This window comes from Lipophrys pholis (genome assembly GCF_963383615.2).
Source record: "Lipophrys pholis genome assembly, chromosome: 13".
NCBI lineage: Eukaryota > Metazoa > Chordata > Actinopteri > Blenniiformes > Blenniidae > Lipophrys > Lipophrys pholis.
Genome location: NC_137632.1, coordinates 3,749,567 through 3,771,841, shown reverse-complemented (window position 1 = coordinate 3,771,841; position 22,275 = coordinate 3,749,567). Strand labels below are relative to the sequence as shown.

Below are 22,275 nucleotides of genomic sequence, written 5' to 3'. Positions count from 1 at the left end.
TTTCTCGATGTGTCTGAATCAAATGCTTCAACATCAGGATGAATGGAGGTGTAGAATCAGAGAACGCAGCTCTACAGACGTTTCTAATGGCTACCTACGTAAAGTTCTCTTTCACATGAAGCGCCATAAAAAGGCCCTTATAATGGTTAAAAAAACTAGGGATGCACCGATAATGATACCAGTATCAGGTATCAGTTCGATACCAGGCTCGTACTCGTACTCATAAAACTGCCACTGATACCACGACACCAGATACCGCTTTACGGCAGCACGCCTGTTGTGTATTTAGACCTACTGGGGCTGCTGTAGTTGAGACAGACACAAGGCATTGTGGGTATTGTAGTGTGTGTGTGTGTGTGTGTGTGTGTGTGTGTGTGTGTGTGTGTGTGTGTGTGTGTGTGTGTGTGTGTGTGTGTGCGTGTGTGTGTGTGTGTGTGTGTTGAGTAGTGATGAGAAACCCGACTCCTTAAACTGACTCACGGGTTTTTGAGTCGTTCATTCAAGTGAATCGGTTGTCTGAGTCATTTGAGTCATTTGATTCAGTTCCACATGCGCGCCATTTCCAGCGACTCCAGGACGTGGAGGCTCAGCTGAACTGCTACGAACCAGCGGGGAGCATCATGTATAAATGCGGAAACACTTCTGAGGAAAATAAACAATAAGTGCACACTAGTTTTTAGTGGCCCTGGTGTCTTTATTCTAGAATATGTGTGTTGTTTCTGAGGTTTATTTGAACCAGGAAATAAATAAATAAATGATTAACCTGAATAAATACCATCCAGAATGACAGATATACAGTATATATTAATATATACGTTTGATTTTTTAGTTTAGTTTTTTTTAACTCCAACATTCTGATTTTCTTTTTTACTAGTAACAATAAATAATGTGATGTTCATAGAGCAGAACTAATTATAGGGGACAATATTAAATGTAACACAATACACGCTACAGTCGTATTTTAACATAATTTATTGTGTACTTATTCATGTATTTATTTCTACAAGGGGGGGCGAGGGCTCAAGAGGTGGACGGACTGGAGCGGCTCAGAGCTGCTCACTGATTCAGTGGAGGTGAACGACTGTTTCAAGTTTCGAGCTGACTCGGGAATTCGAGCTGAACCACTGAGAGGAGGTGACTCGATCATTCGAGCTGAACCACTGAATGGAGGTGACTCGGGCATGCGTGCTGAAAGCCTCATGTGATTTTAAGGAGGAGGGAGATGCTGTGCTCAGCAGCTATTACCGTTAGCGACGCGGCTACTGTCGCTATTTGCTACTGTTAGCTGCGATTAGCAGTAGCAACACAGCTGATTTTCCACAGGACGACTAAAGTGAGTCATGTGATATATTTCTATAGTTGCAGCTAGAATAGCAGCAGCACAACAGTGACATTCCTGTTCTCCTCTCTGCAGCTGGACGGCTGGAGCAACAATGACTCAGTGAACGAGTTAATGAACGTGATGACTCGTGAGTCACCGTTCAGTAAAGTGACTCGCGGGTTTTGAATGATTCGTTCAAACTCTCACATCACTAGTGCTCATGCTCAGTAGCAGCATTTCAGAAAAGTCGTGCTTTCCCTGTTTCCATGGTGACAGTTGGAGCGTTTTTGAAAAGTTCAACCTTAGAAATTCTTTTCAAAAAGTTGCATTTTCAGTGTCCCCGGCCATCGTTACTTGAAATCGTTATCACGTAAAACAGGCCCTCAGGCTGAGGAAACACTGCAGGTTACTCTGCTTTGTATGAATCCATTTCTGGGTGTCAGTCTGAGCACCGTCACCCAGATCACATTGCACCGATTAAGAACCTTTCCTTCTGGTGGTGAGCCCACGGGAAGGTGGCGCCCGGTGTGAGACATGAACCCTCTACTAATTGTGAGTCTCATGCTCTACCTACTGAGCCAACCGGGGCTAACAGCTTTGCAGGTGTAAGTTAAAAGTGCTTCCTTCTGGTGTTTATTCTGAAGCTGGCGTTTCATCCCTGAGCGCAGTCTGGTTGATAATGACCACGGAGCGATGTCACCGTCAACGTGGTAATGTTTTATTGATGTTAAAATGCTACACAACATAGCACCTTTACACATTGTGGGGTCCCACTGGAAAGAGTCGTTACTGTGATCGCTGAACTCCTTCAGTTCACAAAACCAGCAGCAGAAAGAAAACTTTTTGCAACAAGCAGTAGAAGGACGAATCAGAACTGCAACACCGACAGTACACCTCATCCAGTTCGCATAATGAAGTATCTGTAGCTACGCAAAAAAACCCCAATAAAAGACATTAAACCAAACCTTTCCACATTAGAGCCTATTTAACAAGTCTCCGGAGTATGGCACCATTTTGAGGCTGTCACAGAGTCCAGTGTTAAGTGATGAAAGAACTATTTACAATAGAAAACCCCAAAAAGAACAAACAAAGAAAAGGAATTTGATAAGCATGTGTTTTAAAAATAGTGCTCAAAACAAGTGACTCGACTTAAAACTATGTACATACCTGTATTTGTCAAAGCTTGTTCGCCTTCATATATACACATCTTTTTTTTTTTTTTTTTTTAAATCTTCACATTGTTAATAAGTCACATCAATCATATTAAATATAGCAAACGTTTCTGCAGTAGAAAAAAGAAAAAAAAAAAAAGGTAAAGAAACGATGACATGTAACATCCACGTGTGTTTCACATCTCAACAGAAAACAATAATATTAATACTAATAGTAATGACATTGTTCGGACAGTTAAATGGAAATCTCTTTTCAGCATCTTTTCTCCAGGAAGTCATTCTATTCCAGTTTGTATTTTAACTATATGTACAAGAAACATTCAGAACTGCATCTGTCCAGTAGAGATCTCTTATGAACACTCACATTTGGTTTTTTTTTAAATTTCTCACCGTTTGCCTTTCTGGAACTGCTCCAGGATCCTGTGCACACCTGAAATACTGACCTGATACTTCATATAGTTTCCTGCGACTTGGAAAAAAAAAGGTTTCAGGGGAAATGAGTTGAAATGAGACGAGAAAATTGACAGACTTTTATATCAGCGTCTCCACTTTGAGTGAAATAGACTTTCCACACAGTCTACGGAATCAGACTCAAACTGGTCACAAAGAGCGAGGGCAGATTTAGGAAACTGTAAAATGTCGAGAATCCAGATGGGTGGTTGGGCCACAATGAGGAAATATTACTTTAAGAAAAGAAATTGCATTTAAAGCAAAAAAACAATCATAGAAAAATTGAATAATAGGGAAAAATATAAATATAATAAAAAATAAATATAACAGTCAAAATATTGTGATAAATTGCCCAAAAAAAGAAAACATAACAAAATGCAGAATATTGAAAATAAATTGAATTTATGGGTCTAAGAGTACTGTAGACGTACCGTGGGAAAATAAAAAAGAATTTAAAGTAAAATCTGTTGACAATAAAGGCATTTGTAACATTTTCTTGGATTAAATCATAAAACAGAAGAAGAGACACAAAAATAAACAAAAGAAATAAAGAAAAAAAATCCTTTTTAAAATGACAGAATATTACAAATGAAGTCAAATAGTTGATAATGATGATTTCTCAGAATAAGTAAAATAAATTGTGTAAAATGTTAGTTTAAAATGAAGTTCTGGTAAACAGGGAAAAATGTTTTCAACTAAAGTTTAAATCTTCAGGAAAAAAAAATTTGCTGGCAAGAAAATGAAATGAAATTGGTATCCCTTTTAATGCGGAAAATAACATTTATTTGAGTTTAATTACACTAAATGCTGCTTGAATGTTATGAGCTGTGAGGTGCTGTAGTGGTCAGTGCTCTCACCTCACAGTGAGAGGATCCCCAGTCCAAGAGCAGGTTTGCATGTTTGCATGTTCTCGCTGGGCGTGGAATCGACTGACGTCACAAATACAAAAGAAAAGTGTTGCATCTTGGCAAGATTGAAATGGAATGAATAAATATTAAATCTTTCGGGTGGAAATGCGATCTTACTGACGACTTAAGGTCTCGTTTACACAATTTCTTCAAGTGCAAACGGGAAAATCATTTGGTGTCCGTTTACACGTACTTTCATAGTTGGGAGTCACTGTAACGATTGGAATGTCTGTGTACTCACCACGGTTTATGTTTACTGCATATTGTTCTCTGTGTGCATGTGTGTGTGGCTTCATGACTGCAACAACCAACAGCGCCAACTTGTGGCCATCATTTTCAAAACGTTGCTGTGAAACTTTTCTGACACAAAAACAAGGAAACGATGCGTTTTGACTTGAAACATTGTCGTGTAAACGGAGCTTTAGTTGAATATGGGGGATTAGTTCCAGTTTTCTGAGAAAGGGCTCCTTCCCTGTCAGAAAGTCTTTAAGAGGGAGCAACAGAAAATACAGTTTGTATTCTACATACCGTACTTATAGCCGTGAAAGTTTGCATTTTCATCTAGTATTTTACCTTGAAGGAAGCTCCCGTACTCTTTCATTTACTTAATCTACTGCACTCTTGTGACCTTTTTGAGTCTCATTCCTTTCAGTGTCCTTCAGCTCTTCAGCTCTTCAGCAGAGACGATTTCCCAAGACTCTTCCTTCATTGCTTCGCGTCTGAAAAGGTTTTCCCTCACCGGAGTGAGTGAAACCACTGACAGAACGACTAAAATACCACATTTTCCTTCGTGTCGGACAACACAGAGTCTCGCGTGTTGACTTCAAAACAATCAAGAATGCATATTTCCTGTGAATAAATAGAGAGAATGAAAATTCTCTCGTCAAGTCTTGTTAAACTTCCAACAAAGAACTCATCCAGAGGTTATCAACCAGGGATTGAAGTGGATAAGGATCAAAATGAGGAGTATTTGTGAGGACATTGACTTGTTACCTGAAGTGTGCATGTAAAAATAAAAAATAAAACAGGAAAGAAAAGAAAAGAAAAGAAAAGAAAAGAAAAGAAAAGAAAAGAAAAGAAAAGAGAAACCTTCACAGATATAATCGAACCTCTCGGGTTGTGCTGCTTCCATCACTCAAGTGGGTGCTTGAAATAAAGTGCAGGATATTTCTCACCATAATTTCAATATTCTAGACTTTTTTTTCCAAACATGTAGGATTCATAATCTCATTAAAAAAAATGCTTTAACTAAAAGAAAACAACAACAAAAAAAAAACTAAAACTAAAAGCTGAAGCATTACATTCTTATGTTAAAAAATAAAAAGACTGGATTAATCCCGTCAGGAGCTTCTTCGTGCTGCGTTCAGATACAAAGCAAAGAATCAGAAGAATCATTAAAAAAACAAAAAAACTACACAGAAACTGCATCTGATGACTCGATTTCCACAACTTCCCCAGTACATTCATGAAGTGCAAACACCCCCCGTATTTCACATCCTTCAAACTGCTTCTGAAGTGTAAATAATGAATTCAAAGTACTGACCCACTGTCGCCGAGCTGAGACACCTTCAGGCTTTTCTAAATGAACCAGTGGAAATCTGCTCAGATTACAGGAGACAATGAAACCACAACATCTTTCTTTATGCATGAAAACGAATGAATTGTTACTGAAAATGCTGCCAGATTGCAACTTTGAGCTGATTTGAGTGCAGCGTGCACAAGGTGCATCTCAGTAAAGAAGAATATCTTCTGATGAGGCTCATTTGTCCCATATTCTTGATGTAATGTTAAAAAAAAGTGAGTAAGAAAAAACAGTTTTGAGGTTGGAAATTAAGTCTCTTCTTCTCCTGTTATAACTCTTTTATAAAAAAAACAAGAGAGAGGTTTTTTTTTTAATTAAATTTTTAAAGTTACTTTTGCAAATCTGACACTTCCACCCACCTCTCTCTCCAGTCACCATGGCTGATCCAAATTATTTTATTTTATTATACCACAAAACTGCTTAAAGAAAGAGCCAAAATGGTCAAAACGGTCTAAAAAATGATGGAAAAGAAAGATAAAACCTCTAAAATCAGGAACAAAAACAGGTCAAATGTAATGAAATGCTCCTAAATTGTAACTGAAGCTTGATGAATGCAACAATGTTCTTAATGTTCTTATATTAAAACTACATATGACACTTTAGGAGCTGTTTTAGCCTCATTTTAAAAGTTAGATGTGTGTCTCCAGTTACATTTGATTTGGTGGAAAGTGACAAAGATGACTACGTTAATCATAAAGGTTGCAGAGCCCTGGAACAGGTTAAGATTCTGGGTTTTTTGTGCTGGAAGATGAACCTTTAATCGCCTCACTTTCTTAAATCCCTCCTCTAAGAGGTGCAGGAAATATGCACATTACGGAAAATATGTAATACACGGAGTGTTTTGGGTTTGTTTTTGACAGCAGGTCTTAGGATACTACTAAATATGGACAAATGTTTGTAATATGACATGCAGCTCCACTTCAACACACTGCAAAGGCCTTCGTTTCTTCTTCGTTGTCAGAGTGACGCTCAATATTTATCTGCTCCAGGGTCCATGATGTGATAATACAATTTCAGGACAAATACTCTATAATATATCTTCTCGTTCCCATTGCAGGAATATAATAGTGTCTTCATGGACTTCAGGCCTCACGTCACTGAAAACTGCTGGTTGTCACTCTGACATGTGGTGAGTGATCATTTGGAACCACGCACTGCCTAAAACAAGCTTTTAGTGGAAGTTTTGCCCTAAAAAGCCCTGCTGAGTCCGTCTGTAGCAGCCTGTCCTCAGTTTGAATCCTTTTCTTTGTGCTTCTGACCATGTTGTAAATACACCCAAGTTACGTCTTTAAAACATGCACGTCTGTAGATGGAACACGGGTAAATGGTCTGAGTCTTTACGTTGTATCTGAACGGGAATTAGTCGTCGTCACGTCTCTTCACTGCATTATTGTAAACAAAGAACTCATTTGATAAAATGACTCAAGGTACATCCCATTGATCCCCTCCCCGTCCCTCCACAAACATCAAAAACAAAACAACAAAACAACAAAAAAACAAGGAAGAGAAAAAGAGAGAGAAAACTAAAAGCAGAACCAAGGTGTGGGCCTACGCTTCTTCAGCTCAGTCTGAGTGTGGATGAATAAGGCTGCTCCAGTCACTGTGTGTTCTCTGGTGTGTCACAGCGCTCGGACGGTCAGAGGTAGAAGCCGGTGGCCGGCGGCTCGGGGAGGCTGGGCAAAGTCTCGGGGACGGACATCTGAACAGCAGGGGGCGCTGCGCTGTTCCCGTTAGGCAGAGTGCAGCCTGCTGGGTAGGTGCTGTTAAGGATGCAGCCGTTCTCCATCTGCAAACAACAAAATAGTCCAGATGTTACAGTCTATTATTGCATGAATCTTTTAAAAAGGTACTAGAACCATTTTTATTCTGCAGTTCTTATTGACTTTTATCACTGTTTTACATTGTTGTTGTTTTTAGCTTTATTTTGTTATTTTAGCACTTTGGCAGTTTCACAAATGTAATGTACAAATTAAATCTATTATTGATATTAATATTAATGACGATGATACAATATTAATAATATTAATAATATTAATAATAATAATGTTAATAATAATGATAATAATAATAATAATAATAATAATAATAATAATAATAAGAAGAAGAAGAAGAAGAAGAAGAAGAAGAAGAAGAAGAAGAAGAAGAAGAAGAAGAAGAAGAAGAACAACATTATTTCGGGACCTACTTTTTGTCTTTTCACATCTGAGTTCTGAGTCAATAGACTAGACTAGACTAGAATAGAATAGACTAGACTAGACTAGAATAGAATAGAACAGACTTTATTGTCATTATACATGTATAATAAAATTAGATAGCTGCTATTTTCACGCCAGCAGGTCACACTGATGGGCGGCGGGGTGTGAGCTGTCCTTGCTGATGTTTAATTCTCTGTTCAGGCGTCAGAAGGTAGAAATGTCCATCAGGCAAGGGAGAGGACAGTTAATGATCTTATATGCTGCTTAGGATGCTTTCGCTTGTTTAGTCACCTTCAAATAAAAGGAATTCTGGTCGAACAGGTTGTTCCCTGGGGTTCTGGGTAATAGCTTAGCTTTCCTACAGGCAACACCTCTGCCTGAAACTCTGAACGTAGATCAGATTAGCTGCTGTTGTCTGAAGAGTCAGTGCATCTCTTACGTTTCAGACTAAGTTTTCTCTCATAAATCCTCCTTCCTCCTGTTGAGTCGTGGAATTCAACCATTGCAATAATCAGAATCACCACTAGAGGCCACTGACAGTCACAGATGGGTAAAGTGGATTTGAAGCAGACAGAGGGTACGTCTGAATTGTCCCTCCTAACTCCTTAACTATCGACTTTACATGTTAGGAGGCTTCCTAAAGGAGTTAAGGAAAGGTGTTAGGAGGCTTCCTAAAGGAGTTAAGGAAAGGTGTTATGAGGCTTCATAAAGGAGTTAGTGAAAGGCGATCACGTTAGTGTGGCAGACGGACAGCACTTTCACTTAGTGACGTCATAATAATGCGACGGCGGCGCAAGATAGTGACGTCTGCCGTGGTTGGGGAAGAAATACAAGTTTCAGAAAATGAACTACAAAAAGCTAATTTGGGTTTTATATGATTTAAAGTTGTTCCAGGCAGATTATTGCTTTGGATGAATGAAACTCAGAATTATAGTCATTCAGAGTAGTTTCAATAAATTCTATTTTCACATGTGCTTAAAATTACTATTATTCTTGGATTACCAATGAAATAATACATGAAAGATGATTAATAAACTTTTAGAAATTGCATTGATCAGTGTGAAGCAGTTGTCTGATGAAAAGCAACCTTGAAATGATAAAAGAGAGTTTAGTTTTGAACTAATATCGTATTTATTCGACTCTTTGTTGGTTGATTGGTCAGAAGTTTGAACTGCGGACCTCGGAGGTTGCCTGTTTGAGCGCCGTTGTGGTTCTAAGAGTAAACAGGTTGTGTCTTTGACTAAAACAAGGTGTCCCTTCTTTGACCAGATTCTCCCGTCTCCATCAGAAACCTCATCTTCTTTCAGATTTTATGATTTTATGATGAAGTGGGCAGAATCCGAAGCATGTCAAAGGTATGTTGTGACAAACTTCCTGCCTGAAGAGAAGAAAGAGAAAATACGTATAAAGAAACTAAAGGCCTTAGGAAACTTAATTGTCCCTTCTTTGGGTGTACGGCGCTCGATCAGATCCTCAACAGTCTCAACACAATCCGTCCTCACTGAGTCTTTGGTCTCAAGATGCAATTCAAGAAACAATTCATGCAGTCCGTCACTGAAGCTTGTGCAGGTTTGAAACTCAAGAAGATAAGCAGCAGCAACACAAAGCAGCATTCAGTCCTCCAATCGAACAATTTTTACTTTTCTTCTAAACCAGGGCAGCCAAACAAGGACCTTTAGGCGTTTCACTGTATTTTGCACCAGAAGTTTTCTTTAAAATGACAGTGTAGTCATTTTTTGTAGTAATTGTTTGGTTTTAATCACGTATACGTTGCACCATAACAGAAAAAAGCACTTTCAAGTAAAAATGTAAAGGTTATTATGGCAGAATTTTACCGGTCCGGCCCATTCAAGGTGAAATGGGGTCGTATGGGGCCCCTGAACTAAACGGTGTTTGACGCCCTGATCTACACAGAAGGTTGAGTGTGTAATGATCATCTGCGACTGTGTGGAGAATGTTATTACTTCCAAGCAATATAATGTAATGTAATATCATATAATGAAAATCCACAATATCCTCTTTCATTCTGTTTTTGTTTTGAGTGTCTAAATTCTTCGTCTTGAAGAATCATTGAAGAGGATCATCGTGCAGTGAACACATTACTCAGGTTGCTTTTCTCTCAGGGAAAGTTCACAAATCTCTTTTCTGTTTATCCCTGGGGTATGAATTTTGTTAAGATTTTTGTAAACTTGAACAACACTGCGACAGCCTCATTGATATGTTTGTATTTGTTTCCGAGTCTCATTCAGATCATCTGTGCTTGAAGGTGATCCGAGTACCAAAGGTTCACACTTTCTCATGATTACTGTCTGAAATTGCTCCGTCGGTACCAGTAACTGAAGACTGGTGAAGGTACATGACGTTTGAGCCATACAGAAGCTTTTACTCTAATTACTTGCAAAGTATTCAATATTTCTAGTATTGTTTGGGCGAATGGTCCTGGTGGCAAACTGCAGGCAGTGGGTGGGGGTGGGGGATTCTGCGTCTTTAAGCCCACCAGTGCAGACTGAGCTGATGTTTCAGAGCATCTGTGCCTGGATTCTGTCCTGGAATTAAAATAAACAGTCCAGTTGGACTCGCTGGGTCTCTTCTCTCCCTTTCATTTGTAATTTTGTTCCTACTGATTGTTGATGACTTTCTAAATTAAAACCAGACCACTGAAGTTCATGAAGACGCTCATGCGACTGGGTCATGACAACATGAACTCAACATCTCCTGAGAGACTAAGAGGATGAATTACAACTCACAGATATCAGAAATATACCTCTCTTGTTGTAAGACTTTATAAACGGAATTAAAGCACAACATTGGCGTCATGTTTTCTCAGGCTGTATTTGTGTCAGTGTGTGAAAGTATTCTCTGTTTCATCTGAGATCTTGGTTGACTTTAAAAGTTAGACACTTTGCTGTAGAGAAAAAGATGAAGACCTAACTCAGGGCCGGTTGACACGACAACATTCTGAGTGAAAACACATCGTTTTCGCTGGTTTTCACACAAATTTCAGGTGGATTGTTATTCCAGGTGACTGTCAAAATAAAAGTACCAAGTCCCAGGAGAATATGGACTGGGAGTCCTGACACTCTGGAGGAAAACAATGAATTTACTACAGCTGCTGTGTGCCTGACAAGGAGCAGCGTTTCCTCTGACTGTTCTCAAAAAGATGTGTTATCAGTGGCTGTGAGCACCATTGTCGTGTCAACGGACACACAAAATGTTGTGAAATGTATTGATTCATTCAGTTTTACCCTACTGATGGTGTGTTGTTGCAATAGTGACAACACGTCATCGCTGTCATGGTAATCGTGATGTAAATGATTTATCCTTCCTGGAACTTGTTGATCCTAAGCTCGTGGTGTCAGCGTCCCGGGGGCCTCACCTTGCTGCGGGGGGGATTGTGTGGGATCTCAGAGGTTACGATGCCGTAGTGCTCCATCTGCTGGCGGGGCTTGCTGACTCCGAGGATCTGCTCCAGCGAGGTGCTGGTGGGCGGGCACTGCGACAGGCTGGAGATGACCTGCGCTAAGGGCACCGGGATCTGATCCTGCTGCCGTTTGTGGTTCATCCCCTGGAAGGATGCAACAGCGGTCTCCACCCCCAACTGCTGCTGCTGCTGCTGCTGCTGGCCACTCCTCTCGAACAAACCACGTCCTCCACTTATCGTGTAGTCTCCATTGTCAATGCTGGGCATGCTGTAATCCATGCAAGACTCCAGCGAGGGGTTTGCGAGAGGTTTTTGGCTGTTATCGAGGCCGCTGCCCAAACTCCCGCTAAATTCAAAGTCCTGCCACTGAGTGGTTTCAGGAGGCTGGTCTATGTTGGATCCACTGCACAGTGCGTTGAGGTTGGCTGCCTTGGGTTTGGGATGGCACTGCTGGGAGAGCTGGTTCTGCTGCTGAAGGTAGTGCTGATGCTGCGGATGAAGCTCGCCGTCCATCTCTAAGGTCTTGTTACTAAAAACAGTTTGTTGGGTGCTAAAGTGTCCAAGCTGGATCCCTGCAGTGGTCAGGATGCCCTGTGCTGTCCACTGTCTGTCAGGAATCGGCTCATTCTGCTCCAGCAGATCTCCGTTAACCATTGTCAAGTGGTCGTTCTGCTGACTCCAGTTGTGTGCCGCTTTACTGGAACGCATGCTGAGATGCTGCTGCATCTGCTGTGACAGCTGGACGATGGGGGCCTGTCCCACCACGAGCGGCTTACAGTGAGGAAAGCGCATCGGGGCTGAAGTGTTGGACGAATGATTACTCTCAGGTAGGGTAACAGTGGAGGAGGTGACTGAGATGGTACCAGGAGGGGCCTGTCCTCCCAGCTCTGCGGAGTCTGTCTTTCCTTCGATGGAGTCGTAGATGTACGAGAGGATCTCATCGTTGGTCAGCAGGTCGTCCAGTGTGGGCACACGTTCAGGGTCCATCTCCACACGGATCATCCGTTCATCGAGAAGCAGCAGCTCCAGGTCCTCTGCGCTCAGTCCGAGCCCCTCCAGAGCGCCAAAGAGCTCACCGTTGGAACAGCCGCCGTCGTCGTCCGTGTCCACGACCCCCTGGCCCTCCAAAGAGAGGGAATCCAGGGTGGCCAGCAGCGGGTCAAAGCTGTTGCCGGGCTCCGTCACGCCCGGACCTCCCAACACCCCGTTGGCCGGCCCGTCCCAGCTCCCACGCAGTCCGGAGGACTCCGAGTTGGAGAGCTCCATCTGCTCCCCGAAAAAGCTGCTGTGGAACGACATCTTCGGCTCCATGGCCGGCTGGCAGACGTACACCGACTCGTCCTGACTCATGAGTGCCCCCAGCAGGGAGCCGGGGTCCAGCCCATCCCTCACCAGCCTGTCGGTCCGGCTCTTCTTCGACTTGCTGCCGTTTCTCTCGTGGGTCCCGTCTCTGAAGCCGGCGATGGGGTGGTTGGACTGGTACAGTAGGGCTTCCCCGGTGGCGTACGTGAAGGGAAGATGCATGGAGCGTTTACGCAAATGTTCCCCTCCTTCTTCATCTCTGCACAAACAGAAAACACGATGATCATCTGGAGACCAAAGTATTTACAGCTGACCAGTGTGCAGCTTGATTCTAAATATCTTGTGAAAGCAGAAAGCCTCATTTCAGGAAGGTTCTTGAATAAATCAGAATGAAACATGATGAGCAATGACTCGCTGCTCTAAACACGTAGTTACTCACAAATATCACTGCTCACATCTATGATGAACTCAAAATAAATGTGTAGTTAAGCAGGAGACAGAAAGAAAGAAAACAAAATCATTATTAATCTGATCTGGGATTACTGGGATTTATTTGCTATGAAATTTGAGAAATTTGAGGTGAATATTGTAAATGTATTCATAGAGATCAATTTCAACCCAAGTTGAAAATGTTGGTATTATGCCTTTAAATGTACAATTTACATTACAAATATTTTATTGTAAAGCTATCAGAAGCAAAAAATATATATAAATAAATAAATATATAGATAAATATAATATCTGATATCATTTAAAAGAAAGTTTAGGTTAGTATAAGATATGTCTGCTTTTAACTATATAACCTCAAACGTTTTGACTTGAGTCGATTTTCACTTACTTTTTATGAATAAACAATTGATCACCCTGAGTTTAACATTTTCCAGGAATTTTACTATTTTTTTTCTCACTTTTTCACTGAGATCTTTCATTTCAAATTTTCTCTCAAACAAATGCTTTCTTCTGTCAATTTTATTAACTTTTAAAAAAAATTGATTTGTCACATTAAGTGATTTTGTTAATATAAGTTCAATTCTTTATATTATATTTCTTTAAAAATTGTGTATTCATCAAAATGTATGATTTTATAATGGACAATAGTATACTTCTCAAGAATTTATTGATTCCACAGTATTTTTGGGTTCCAACAGCAAAATCTTTACATTACTTTTGAATACAGTATATCTTTGGTCTTTAAACAAGAAGTGAATTAAGACGCGTGTCTGTTTTTTCTGGTTCTTCACCACAGCTACGGCTTTCAGTCACTTTACAAAACCACATGCAGACACAGAAACATACAACAGAGGCCTCTGGGTGGCGATGATGTAGTCGGGTTTTCCGGTCTTGTAGACCAGCCGGGCGTTGGCCTGGACCCATTTCCAGCGGTTCTCCTTGGTGAGGAGCCTGAACACAGTCAGACCGCTTTCTCCAGTCTTCATCACTGCGCGGAGGAAACAGAAGCACCAATAAATCCAGTGAACTGTTGTAGTTTTATAGTCGAGAGTCACTCGGAATGGATAAACCACTTCATCGTCTATCCTTAGGAATGCCTGTGTACTCGCTGCTGTTAATGTTTATAGCGTATCGTTCTCGGCGGCCATGTGTTTGTGATCTCATTACAAAAATAACCAACTTGTCCTTGTCCTCCATCGTTTCCAGCATTTCTGCTGTTTCCGCGTTTTCAAAGCGTTGACTTGTCAATATAACCGGGGCCTTTACATCTTGTTAAAACTTTCCATTTGACAAGGTGAACAGGTGAGCCTGGAGGTTTTTTAGTTAAGCTGCTACAGGTTTAGAATACGGCGAGCCTGTTTCTCCTGGATGCTTTGTGTTTGTCTCTGCTCGGCTGTATCTCGGTTGTGCCTCCCGTCCCATCCAGTCTGCAGTGGATTCGTTTTCTAATTAATGTCAACAGTCTGTAACTTTAACACCAATCGCTTCACCTCTACGTCTGGTTCTCCCAGGTTTCTTCCTGGAAAAAGGCAGATTTCCCTCCCTTTTACCTTTTTATGCTCGTGTTAAAATTCATGGTTCTGATTTAGGGAGACATTGTGTCAAAAAGGGGAAAATGATAAAACCAATTAAGTCACTTTGATTTAATCGTGTTGCTTTGGCTTTGAGAGTGTAGTTTTAAGAAATGATCAGGGAATAATGAAAATTGTATTCATATACTATATGTATAGAATATATTGTATATGAGTACATGTATTTTATACATAATATCCTCCCTTCCTCGAGTTTTCTGTATTTTTAAAGATATGACAAACTTTATAGGCAGAATAACTTTAGGAATCTAACTTTAGGGTGTAATAACTTTACTTATTAAAGTTAAAGTATTAACTGTAGCTCATCACATTATGATTGTTCTTTTTTAAATGTTAAAACCTCAACAAAGGTCTCTTATTTTACATTTCTTACATTTATGATTTTTAATATCAAACTGTGTAGCTTTAATAGCTGAATTCTAATTATTTATATAATTTTGTCATTCTTAAACATTTATTATAGATTCCTTTTTAACGTTAAGCCATTACAATTGATGAAATAATATTTGTAGCTTTAAATTTGATGGATTGAAGAAGCAAAGAAGAAATAATGAAGTCACACCAGCTCAATAAACAAGCTGTGTTTGCTTTTCTAAAACTTTGATCTTCGGATTTGATCCGTTAAAAAACTTCCTTGGATAAATACGTTCTATTGTTCCCATTCATCTTCTGAGAGTTTGTGGTTGAGCTGCTGATCTGTCACTGATGCTTCCGACGCGCTGCTGCTGCTCTGTGGATCATCAGTGATGCTCTGCTCCTGCCGTGGATTTGTTGGGTCCGATCCTTTGCTCTGGCAGCTCTGCAGCTTTGCTCAATCTGCTCCCTAATCCAGCGGGATTTACTTACGAAAGCTGTCTGAACTCTCTGACCATGTTGGACCGGACCTCCTCAACTTTTTTTTTCTTTTTCAAACGACAAGCCTGAGGCTGAAACAGCAGCATGTTTGTGTCGAAGAGCACACACACACACACACACACACACACACACACACACACACACACACACACACACACACACACACACACACACACACACACACACACACACACTTTGGGTGGATTATCCCGCACTGTGTCTACACACTGAAACATCAACTTCTACTTTATTCCTCGCTTTAGCTGATATGAGCATCTTTCTGTTGTTGCACAGCGTTTACATTAACATACCAATTGCTGTATGAATCAATAATAATTATTCATTTAACCACTAAATGTAATTATTGGTCACTATACAGAGTACAATAAGACTTTGACAGCTCAAAAACATACAAATATAAAACTTATAATCTGAATTTACCATAATATATAACAATATACAATGCTCTGTATTATTTAGCAGAATAACCTGGGATATAAATAATAATTTAAAACACTGGGGTAGAAAAATGAGTGTGTGTATTTGATATGTTTGTTGATATGTGTTTAATGTGTTAATTTTGACAAGGCTAAATTTAGACAAACCAGCTAGATTATCATCTCAGTGACCATGCTGACCTCTGCCCTTGAGTTTGACAGTACATATTGTACCATAAACTTATTGCAACAGCAGCAAGTCAATGAAGAAAACTAGGAATACAATTAGTAAGAATTAAGAATGAAATGTTAGTATTAAAAATAAATAGGTATAAGCAGGAGAATGACATTCAAGTAGAACTAATGAAACAAACATTTAAGAAAACACAGTTTTAGGCCTCTTTTACACAACAATGTTTCAAGTGGAAAATATTTACAGGTTTTTATTACACTGCAGCAGGGGAGGGAATGCGGGAAACAGACGGGACACAGAGGTTTCTATTCAGGCTCGTTCTGGAGGTTAGAGATAGTGTGTTAACCCCTGAGCTGCCAGGGCGTCTCGACTGTACTTACTTCTCACGTGGTTCTCTGCACAGTATAACATATCCGCTGCATGGATGAACTGATAGCCGGAGCCTCGGACCCGCAGCTCAGCCTCCGTGTAGCCCAGGACGATCTTCCCCCTACACACACACACACACACACACACACACACACAAACATCCGCCTTTAACACCAGCGTTCACTCCATACAGTGATTTACTGTAGAAAACACATCGAACACATTCGTTTTTTTTAATGCAGCGTGCTGCAATATGAAAGCAGTCTATAGGTGTTACTCTAAATCCAGAAACGTCATTTTCTTTTCTTCAGTGAAGTTCATGCCTTAATGAAGCCAACACTGTGTGGCGATTCAACTGCACAGTTTGTAGAATAACACACTGTTTCAGTGTAAAAGTACTGGGAGTATCGCAAATACAAGCACTACCGTCATGCTTATTAATAACCCTCCTTTAACCAGGGAGGTCAAGTGAGAACTGGTTTACAACATGGCCAAGACGCAGCAACAAGAGGTAAATATAACAGTCAGGAGAAAAACATGAAATACAGCTATACAGAATAGCATACCAGCCATGAAGGAAAGCTTTAGTTATCGGTTAGTTACCAGTATCGTGTGTGATACTGCACGGAGTGCTCATACTAGAAAGATAGTTGGTACAACACCAGCAACTTACTCACCAGTCCCATTTGGACCAGCAGAGTTAGCCCAATGTTGCTCAGTATATTAACGTATTAAAGTATGACTGATACTCGCATTAACAGTGAGCTAGAGCGTGTGGCGGCACACAGTGAGCTCGGTCCCTCGGTCTATATTCTACAGTGCGCAGTGTGTTGGGCCTTAAGATTCCATTCAACTCCTGCAATATTTTCTCGGACAGAGGAGAAACACCAGGAACAATGAACAGGGCATAAAACAGCAGGAAGTCTCCAACCCCCAGGTTGGTGACCAATGGAGATGGTCAAACCCGACCCGGACACCACAGGGGTCCAAAATTCAACTTGGTGAGACTCTCTTCCTACCAAATGCCCCCTGCTTCTCAATCCGACCTCCGAGAGAAACGCACGTCCCTGCCACCTCGGGACGGAAGAGAGAGCACAAAAGTGGACCCATAGGTCCAAACCCAGTTCAGCCTGGTGGACGAGCAGGACACAGTTTGGACTACTTCTCCTCTTTTCCCTTTTCCTTTTTTTGGGGGATTCTTTAGACACGAGCCGGCGTCTTCCCCCGCCCCCACGTTCAACTGCCTCGCTGTCCACTCCTGCAACTGACGCCAGGCCTCTGAGTTCACGGCGCTGAATTCAGACCCGGTAACAACCAGTTACCACTGCCTCACAGAACTGCACCACCCCACGGACGGTGCTGTCCAGCACAGCACAACCAAACAGTAAGAGCTTTGTCTGGGCAGCAACTGTTAGATTAGCGTGAAGCTAACATGCGATGTGTTTCACCGGTTTGTAACAGTCTGTGCTCGGATCTCACACCTTCCCTTTTATTTTAGACTGTTATATTTTTACACAGAAATATTAACTAACTTAAATAAACCTTTTTACAAACTAGACTAATATTTTGGTATTAGCTATTTCCACTTTATCTGGTGGTGCCCCCCCCTTTTATTATTAATAGATAAATAATACATTTATTCAAATTAATAATTTTTCATTAATAAATTATTTTTGATAATGTATTAACTTTTAAGTAATTACTCAATTACTTTAGGAGTTGTTAATGAGTAAATGACTGTTTACTTCCATTAATAATTTCAATTTCTCATAAATTACTTCGAGTGATTTATTACTTTCAATAATCTATTACTTACATTAATTTAATGCTAATAACCAACCAAAGTGGTTTGCAGCGACACACGGCCTTCACATATCATTTGCATATGGACTATAAATTCGGCTGTATTGGTTGTCGGTATCTGCAAGTGGCTAAAGGTTAGTACTCTTACTTGTATTCGACCTTTACAGGGGTTATATTATGCAAAATTCATTTTCTAATAATTTTCCAACAGTAATAATTGCCCCCAGATGCCCCAGAAGTGAAGACAGTCTGTCCTCTCTCTCCCTGGCTTGTTTCAGTTTTTAAAAAGTGTGTTGTTCCAGCGAGCCAATCAGAAATCAAACCCTATATAGTGTCATTTAGCCACTCCCAATCAAGGTAGGCCCTCCCTTTGACTCCTCCCACAATTAGGTAGCTTTGCTCTAGCGCATGGCACCATGAGAGGAAGTACTTCCTCCTCTTCCCAAGATGGGCATGTGTGGGCGGAGCCAGGGCAGCTCACACAGACACAGCAGCTCCACTGTCCACTGTTCAGCTCCTGGAACCTGCTGAATGAGATCGGTGGACTGAGCTGGTCAAATGTCCGGTGTGAACTTAGGGATTTAGTGGTCGTCATGGGGGAAAGAGAAGCCCGGAAGATAACACATTGAGGGAGGAGTATGAGAGCAACAATAGGTGGAGAGAAACCAGCATAAGATCTCCAACAGTAATGCTTTCAGGATACTGTAGACTGTATAGAAAACTGAATGTTTTGCCAACTTTCTTGCTAAATTTGGCTACTTTCCAAATCCTCTTAGAGGTTATTGTTAGGGGGGGGCAGCGAGCCACAAATCCTACATCTTTTCCTGGTTCTTTGGAGACTCGAACATGAGAGCATGCATCATTCTACATTTACTGTGTTCAACAAAAGGTGATGCTCCCTCATCCATCCAGAGCAAGTCCGTGTGGTCAAACTCACTGTGGGCTGTGCAGTCACATCAGAGCACATCACTAATGTTGGTAACGCTGAGGAGGAATGACTTGAGAGGTTTTGCAAAACTGCACTATGAAGTGTGTGTATGCACAAAACCATAAGTCCACGCAAGAGTCCATGTCTTTTCCAAATATGTATGAATGTAATCTGCTTTTTATCTGAACAACCAGCCTTGTGGAAGTGAAGGCTTGTTTTATAATCCACATCATCTTACTTTAGGTGCAATATGTCACTGAAAAGCCATACCTGTATGTTACAGTGCTGGAGACTTGCCAAAAATGCACAACTGAAAACATCAGCCACCACAAATTGCACTGTGTATGTCATTTCTTCTGTTTTCTTTGTGTTTTTCCCATTTCTGTTCTATTTTTTGATCTAATGTTTAATTGTCCGCACAAACACCAAATAACTTCAATCCAATCTCTAATGTTTTGACGGTGAGTTCCACCAAACCGGGCTCAGCACTTACAAAAAGATCGTAAATCTGATAAATGAAGCAAGAAAAAAGGGTTGTTACTTTGCATCGCAGGCCAGCGGTGTGAAGTCCAGCTTGTGTTTGGTTCTGAAGATCATGTTCTTGGTCCGGATCTCGAGGATGGACGGGGGCTGCAGAGGCGTGGCGATGGCGAACAGTGCAAGCTGCGGGGGGGCCTTCCCTCCATTTTCCTGCCTCTGGTTCTGTCCGTGCAGAAACTTGAGCCGGCCCTGGATGTTCAGAGCCTGAAGCGTGTTCACATCAGAGAAGCTTCAGTCATCGCCATATAATCCTCAGTTATTACTGCATTAAACTTTGGTCACTTTCTGGATCTACAATTTAAGTAGGATTCATCCACATTTTCATTGATCTTCATGGCTTTTGTCTCTACTAGTGTGTGTTACCCACCAGGAAGCCAGACGAGTTGTCCAGGAGGCAGCGGAAGCGGCACATGAAGCTCCTCTCCAAGAAGGACGAGTTCTCCGGGGGAAGCTGTTCAGGCTTGTAGGTGACCAGAGACGAGCTGCTGTCAGGCTCCATGTCTTGGGTTAAATAACATCAGAGACACACAGCGAGGTCAAACTTCTCGCCTGGAGGTCTGTGCACCACAACCAGGCTGGAATTACTATGAAAGAAATACCCCACGAGCATTATTTCATATTTTGTTTCTCTGTTTGAACTGGTAATTAGCTCAGTTCCATCAACAGAGGGGATTGTTTTTGGCCCCAAAGATTAAAGGTTAAAAGTCAGCGCTCATCTTGACTCAGTGTCAAGACAACAAATCAAGCAGGAATCTTTTTTTTTCTTTCTTTGTTTCTTTGTTTAGAGAAACAACAAAACAAAAAACAAACAAAAAAACTAAGAAATCAAGCAGGAATCTTGATGCAATTATGGAACTTGAAATTTAACAAACACATTAAGACAATAAAGAAATCGGCTTACTGCCATCTGAATTAAAGGATTTCTGACTGAACAAGATTCAGGCCACGTTTACACGTACCCGGGTATTTAAAAAAACTGCGATATTTCTCTACAGTGGGCCGTGCATTTACACATAAACACAGCTACAACTCACCACAAACAATGATTTTTTAAAAGTCGGGCCTCAGTGGAAATCTGGATCAACTCTGTGTCTCTGTCTGCATCTAAAGGAGGGTAGGCCGAGATTTACGCCACGAATTGTGACGTGGTGTTTTTTCCCCAGGATTCTGATTGGCTATTATGGCTTCATGCTTCCCATTACACTGCCCCCTACAGGTTTGGCTGCTCATAGCAGCTCTGAACCAGGTGTTTATGCACGTCCTTTTCAATCAGGATTTTTTGGTAAACATAGAGGGGGAAATAACTGCTTTTGTAAAAACCTGGTATGTGTAAACGTGGCTCAGAGAAACTTTATTTTCAGCAGGCTGGATTATTGTAACTGATTGATTAGTGTTTACAGAACTGTTGAACAGCTGCAGCTCATCCTGAGTCATCAGAAACACAAACAGGGTGGAGCACATTACGCCTCAGCTTCAAACTCTGCACTTGCTGCCTGCGTGTCACAGGATCCACTTCAAAATTATACTTCTGGTCTGTAAAGCATTGAATGGTCTCGGGCCGAAATACATGTCAGATTTACTTGTACAATATGAAACATCCAGACTTCTGAGGTCCTCAGGAAGAGGTTTACTAAATGTTCCTAGAGACAATGTGATTGAGTGATTGTTTTCTTGTAAACACGGTCTTCAGGCCGATTCATCCTCCAGAAGTACAAGAAGAAAGTTCGGCACTCTGGGATCCTGCCGAACAAAATGACGTCCTGCTGTGCCAACCATCCGGGCCAAAGTATCTCTGTGACACACTGCAGAGACGTCGGCGCTGCCATGTGCTGCGCATGCACGTTCCAGCTCACTAATGCCTGTATCAGTCACATTTTAATCATGTTTAGCATGTAACGTCGCTATTGTGTGAGCCCTGAAGCTCGTTAGCATGTAGCACGTAGCACGGTAGGGGTTACGTGAGGCACGTGAACGCATCACTAAACGCTGTCAGCTCCTACAGTTAAAACAAGGAGCAACATCGCGGCTCGGACACAAACGTTCTCTTTTATTACTAAAACGTTTGAAGCGAGGAATTTGCTGTGGAGTTTAAAAGTCAAAACACTGCTTTACAGAGTTTGATTTTTTTTTTTTACTCACAAGTGACTCATATCCGACCTGTTTTGTGGTCGTGTGAAAGTTTCAATCCCAATTTTTTTCACGCCCAGGCTTACATCATATGTGGTACCAATTCTGATATTTTTCTAGACACGACAGTTCCGTCAATGACGTCACGGATAAGAGCTGGAGGAAGCGGCTCTGCCAGAATGTTTAAAACTGTTAAAAGCTGAGCTCTGTTTTTTCTTAATTCTTTCTTCTTCGTTCCCTCCTCATGTTGTCTAGAATTTGTTATTTAAAAAACAGTTGAAAATTAATCTACGCATGCTGACCTGTGTTGCCAGATATGGCGTGTATCCCCCAATTGGGGAGCCAAATTCTCTTGCCTTTTAACTTTGTTTATGTCATGCATTTCTGTGTTTATGACGTGTTTTTTTATTACACATATAATAGCTTTAGGGTTTTAACATGACTCCTTGACAGACTGACATTACAGCTGGTTTTTATTAAAGTGTGTGGGTTTTACATTGTTTGGACCGGCGTGTCGTCCATATTTGCGTCTGTCAACAGCGTCTACTGCGCTCTGGGGCCCGAACCCCTCGGGTCCGATCACGTTCATATGGCAGTCTGATAGAGGTTGCGTTAGGTCCCTGCAAAAAA

At 41.1% G+C, this 22,275-nt stretch overlaps 1 protein-coding gene across 1 annotated transcript in view; it reads right to left on the bottom strand.

Moving 5' to 3' along the window:
* Positions 1 to 5,757: 5,757 nt before the first annotated feature.
* The window catches only part of LOC308118552 (aryl hydrocarbon receptor-like), a 49,192-nt gene continuing 32,674 nt past the window's right edge, over positions 5,758 to 22,275 (bottom strand). The window contains exons 6-11 of the mRNA XM_080478010.1: positions 19,886 to 20,019; positions 19,520 to 19,722; positions 16,259 to 16,368; positions 13,648 to 13,789; positions 11,005 to 12,610; positions 5,758 to 7,219 (exon numbers count right to left, since the gene is read on the bottom strand). Of these exons, the coding sequence (XP_080334136.1) occupies positions 7,070 to 7,219; positions 11,005 to 12,610; positions 13,648 to 13,789; positions 16,259 to 16,368; positions 19,520 to 19,722; positions 19,886 to 20,019 (2,345 nt within the window). The 3' untranslated portion in view covers positions 5,758 to 7,069. The remainder of the gene's footprint in view (positions 7,220 to 11,004; positions 12,611 to 13,647; positions 13,790 to 16,258; positions 16,369 to 19,519; positions 19,723 to 19,885; positions 20,020 to 22,275) is intronic.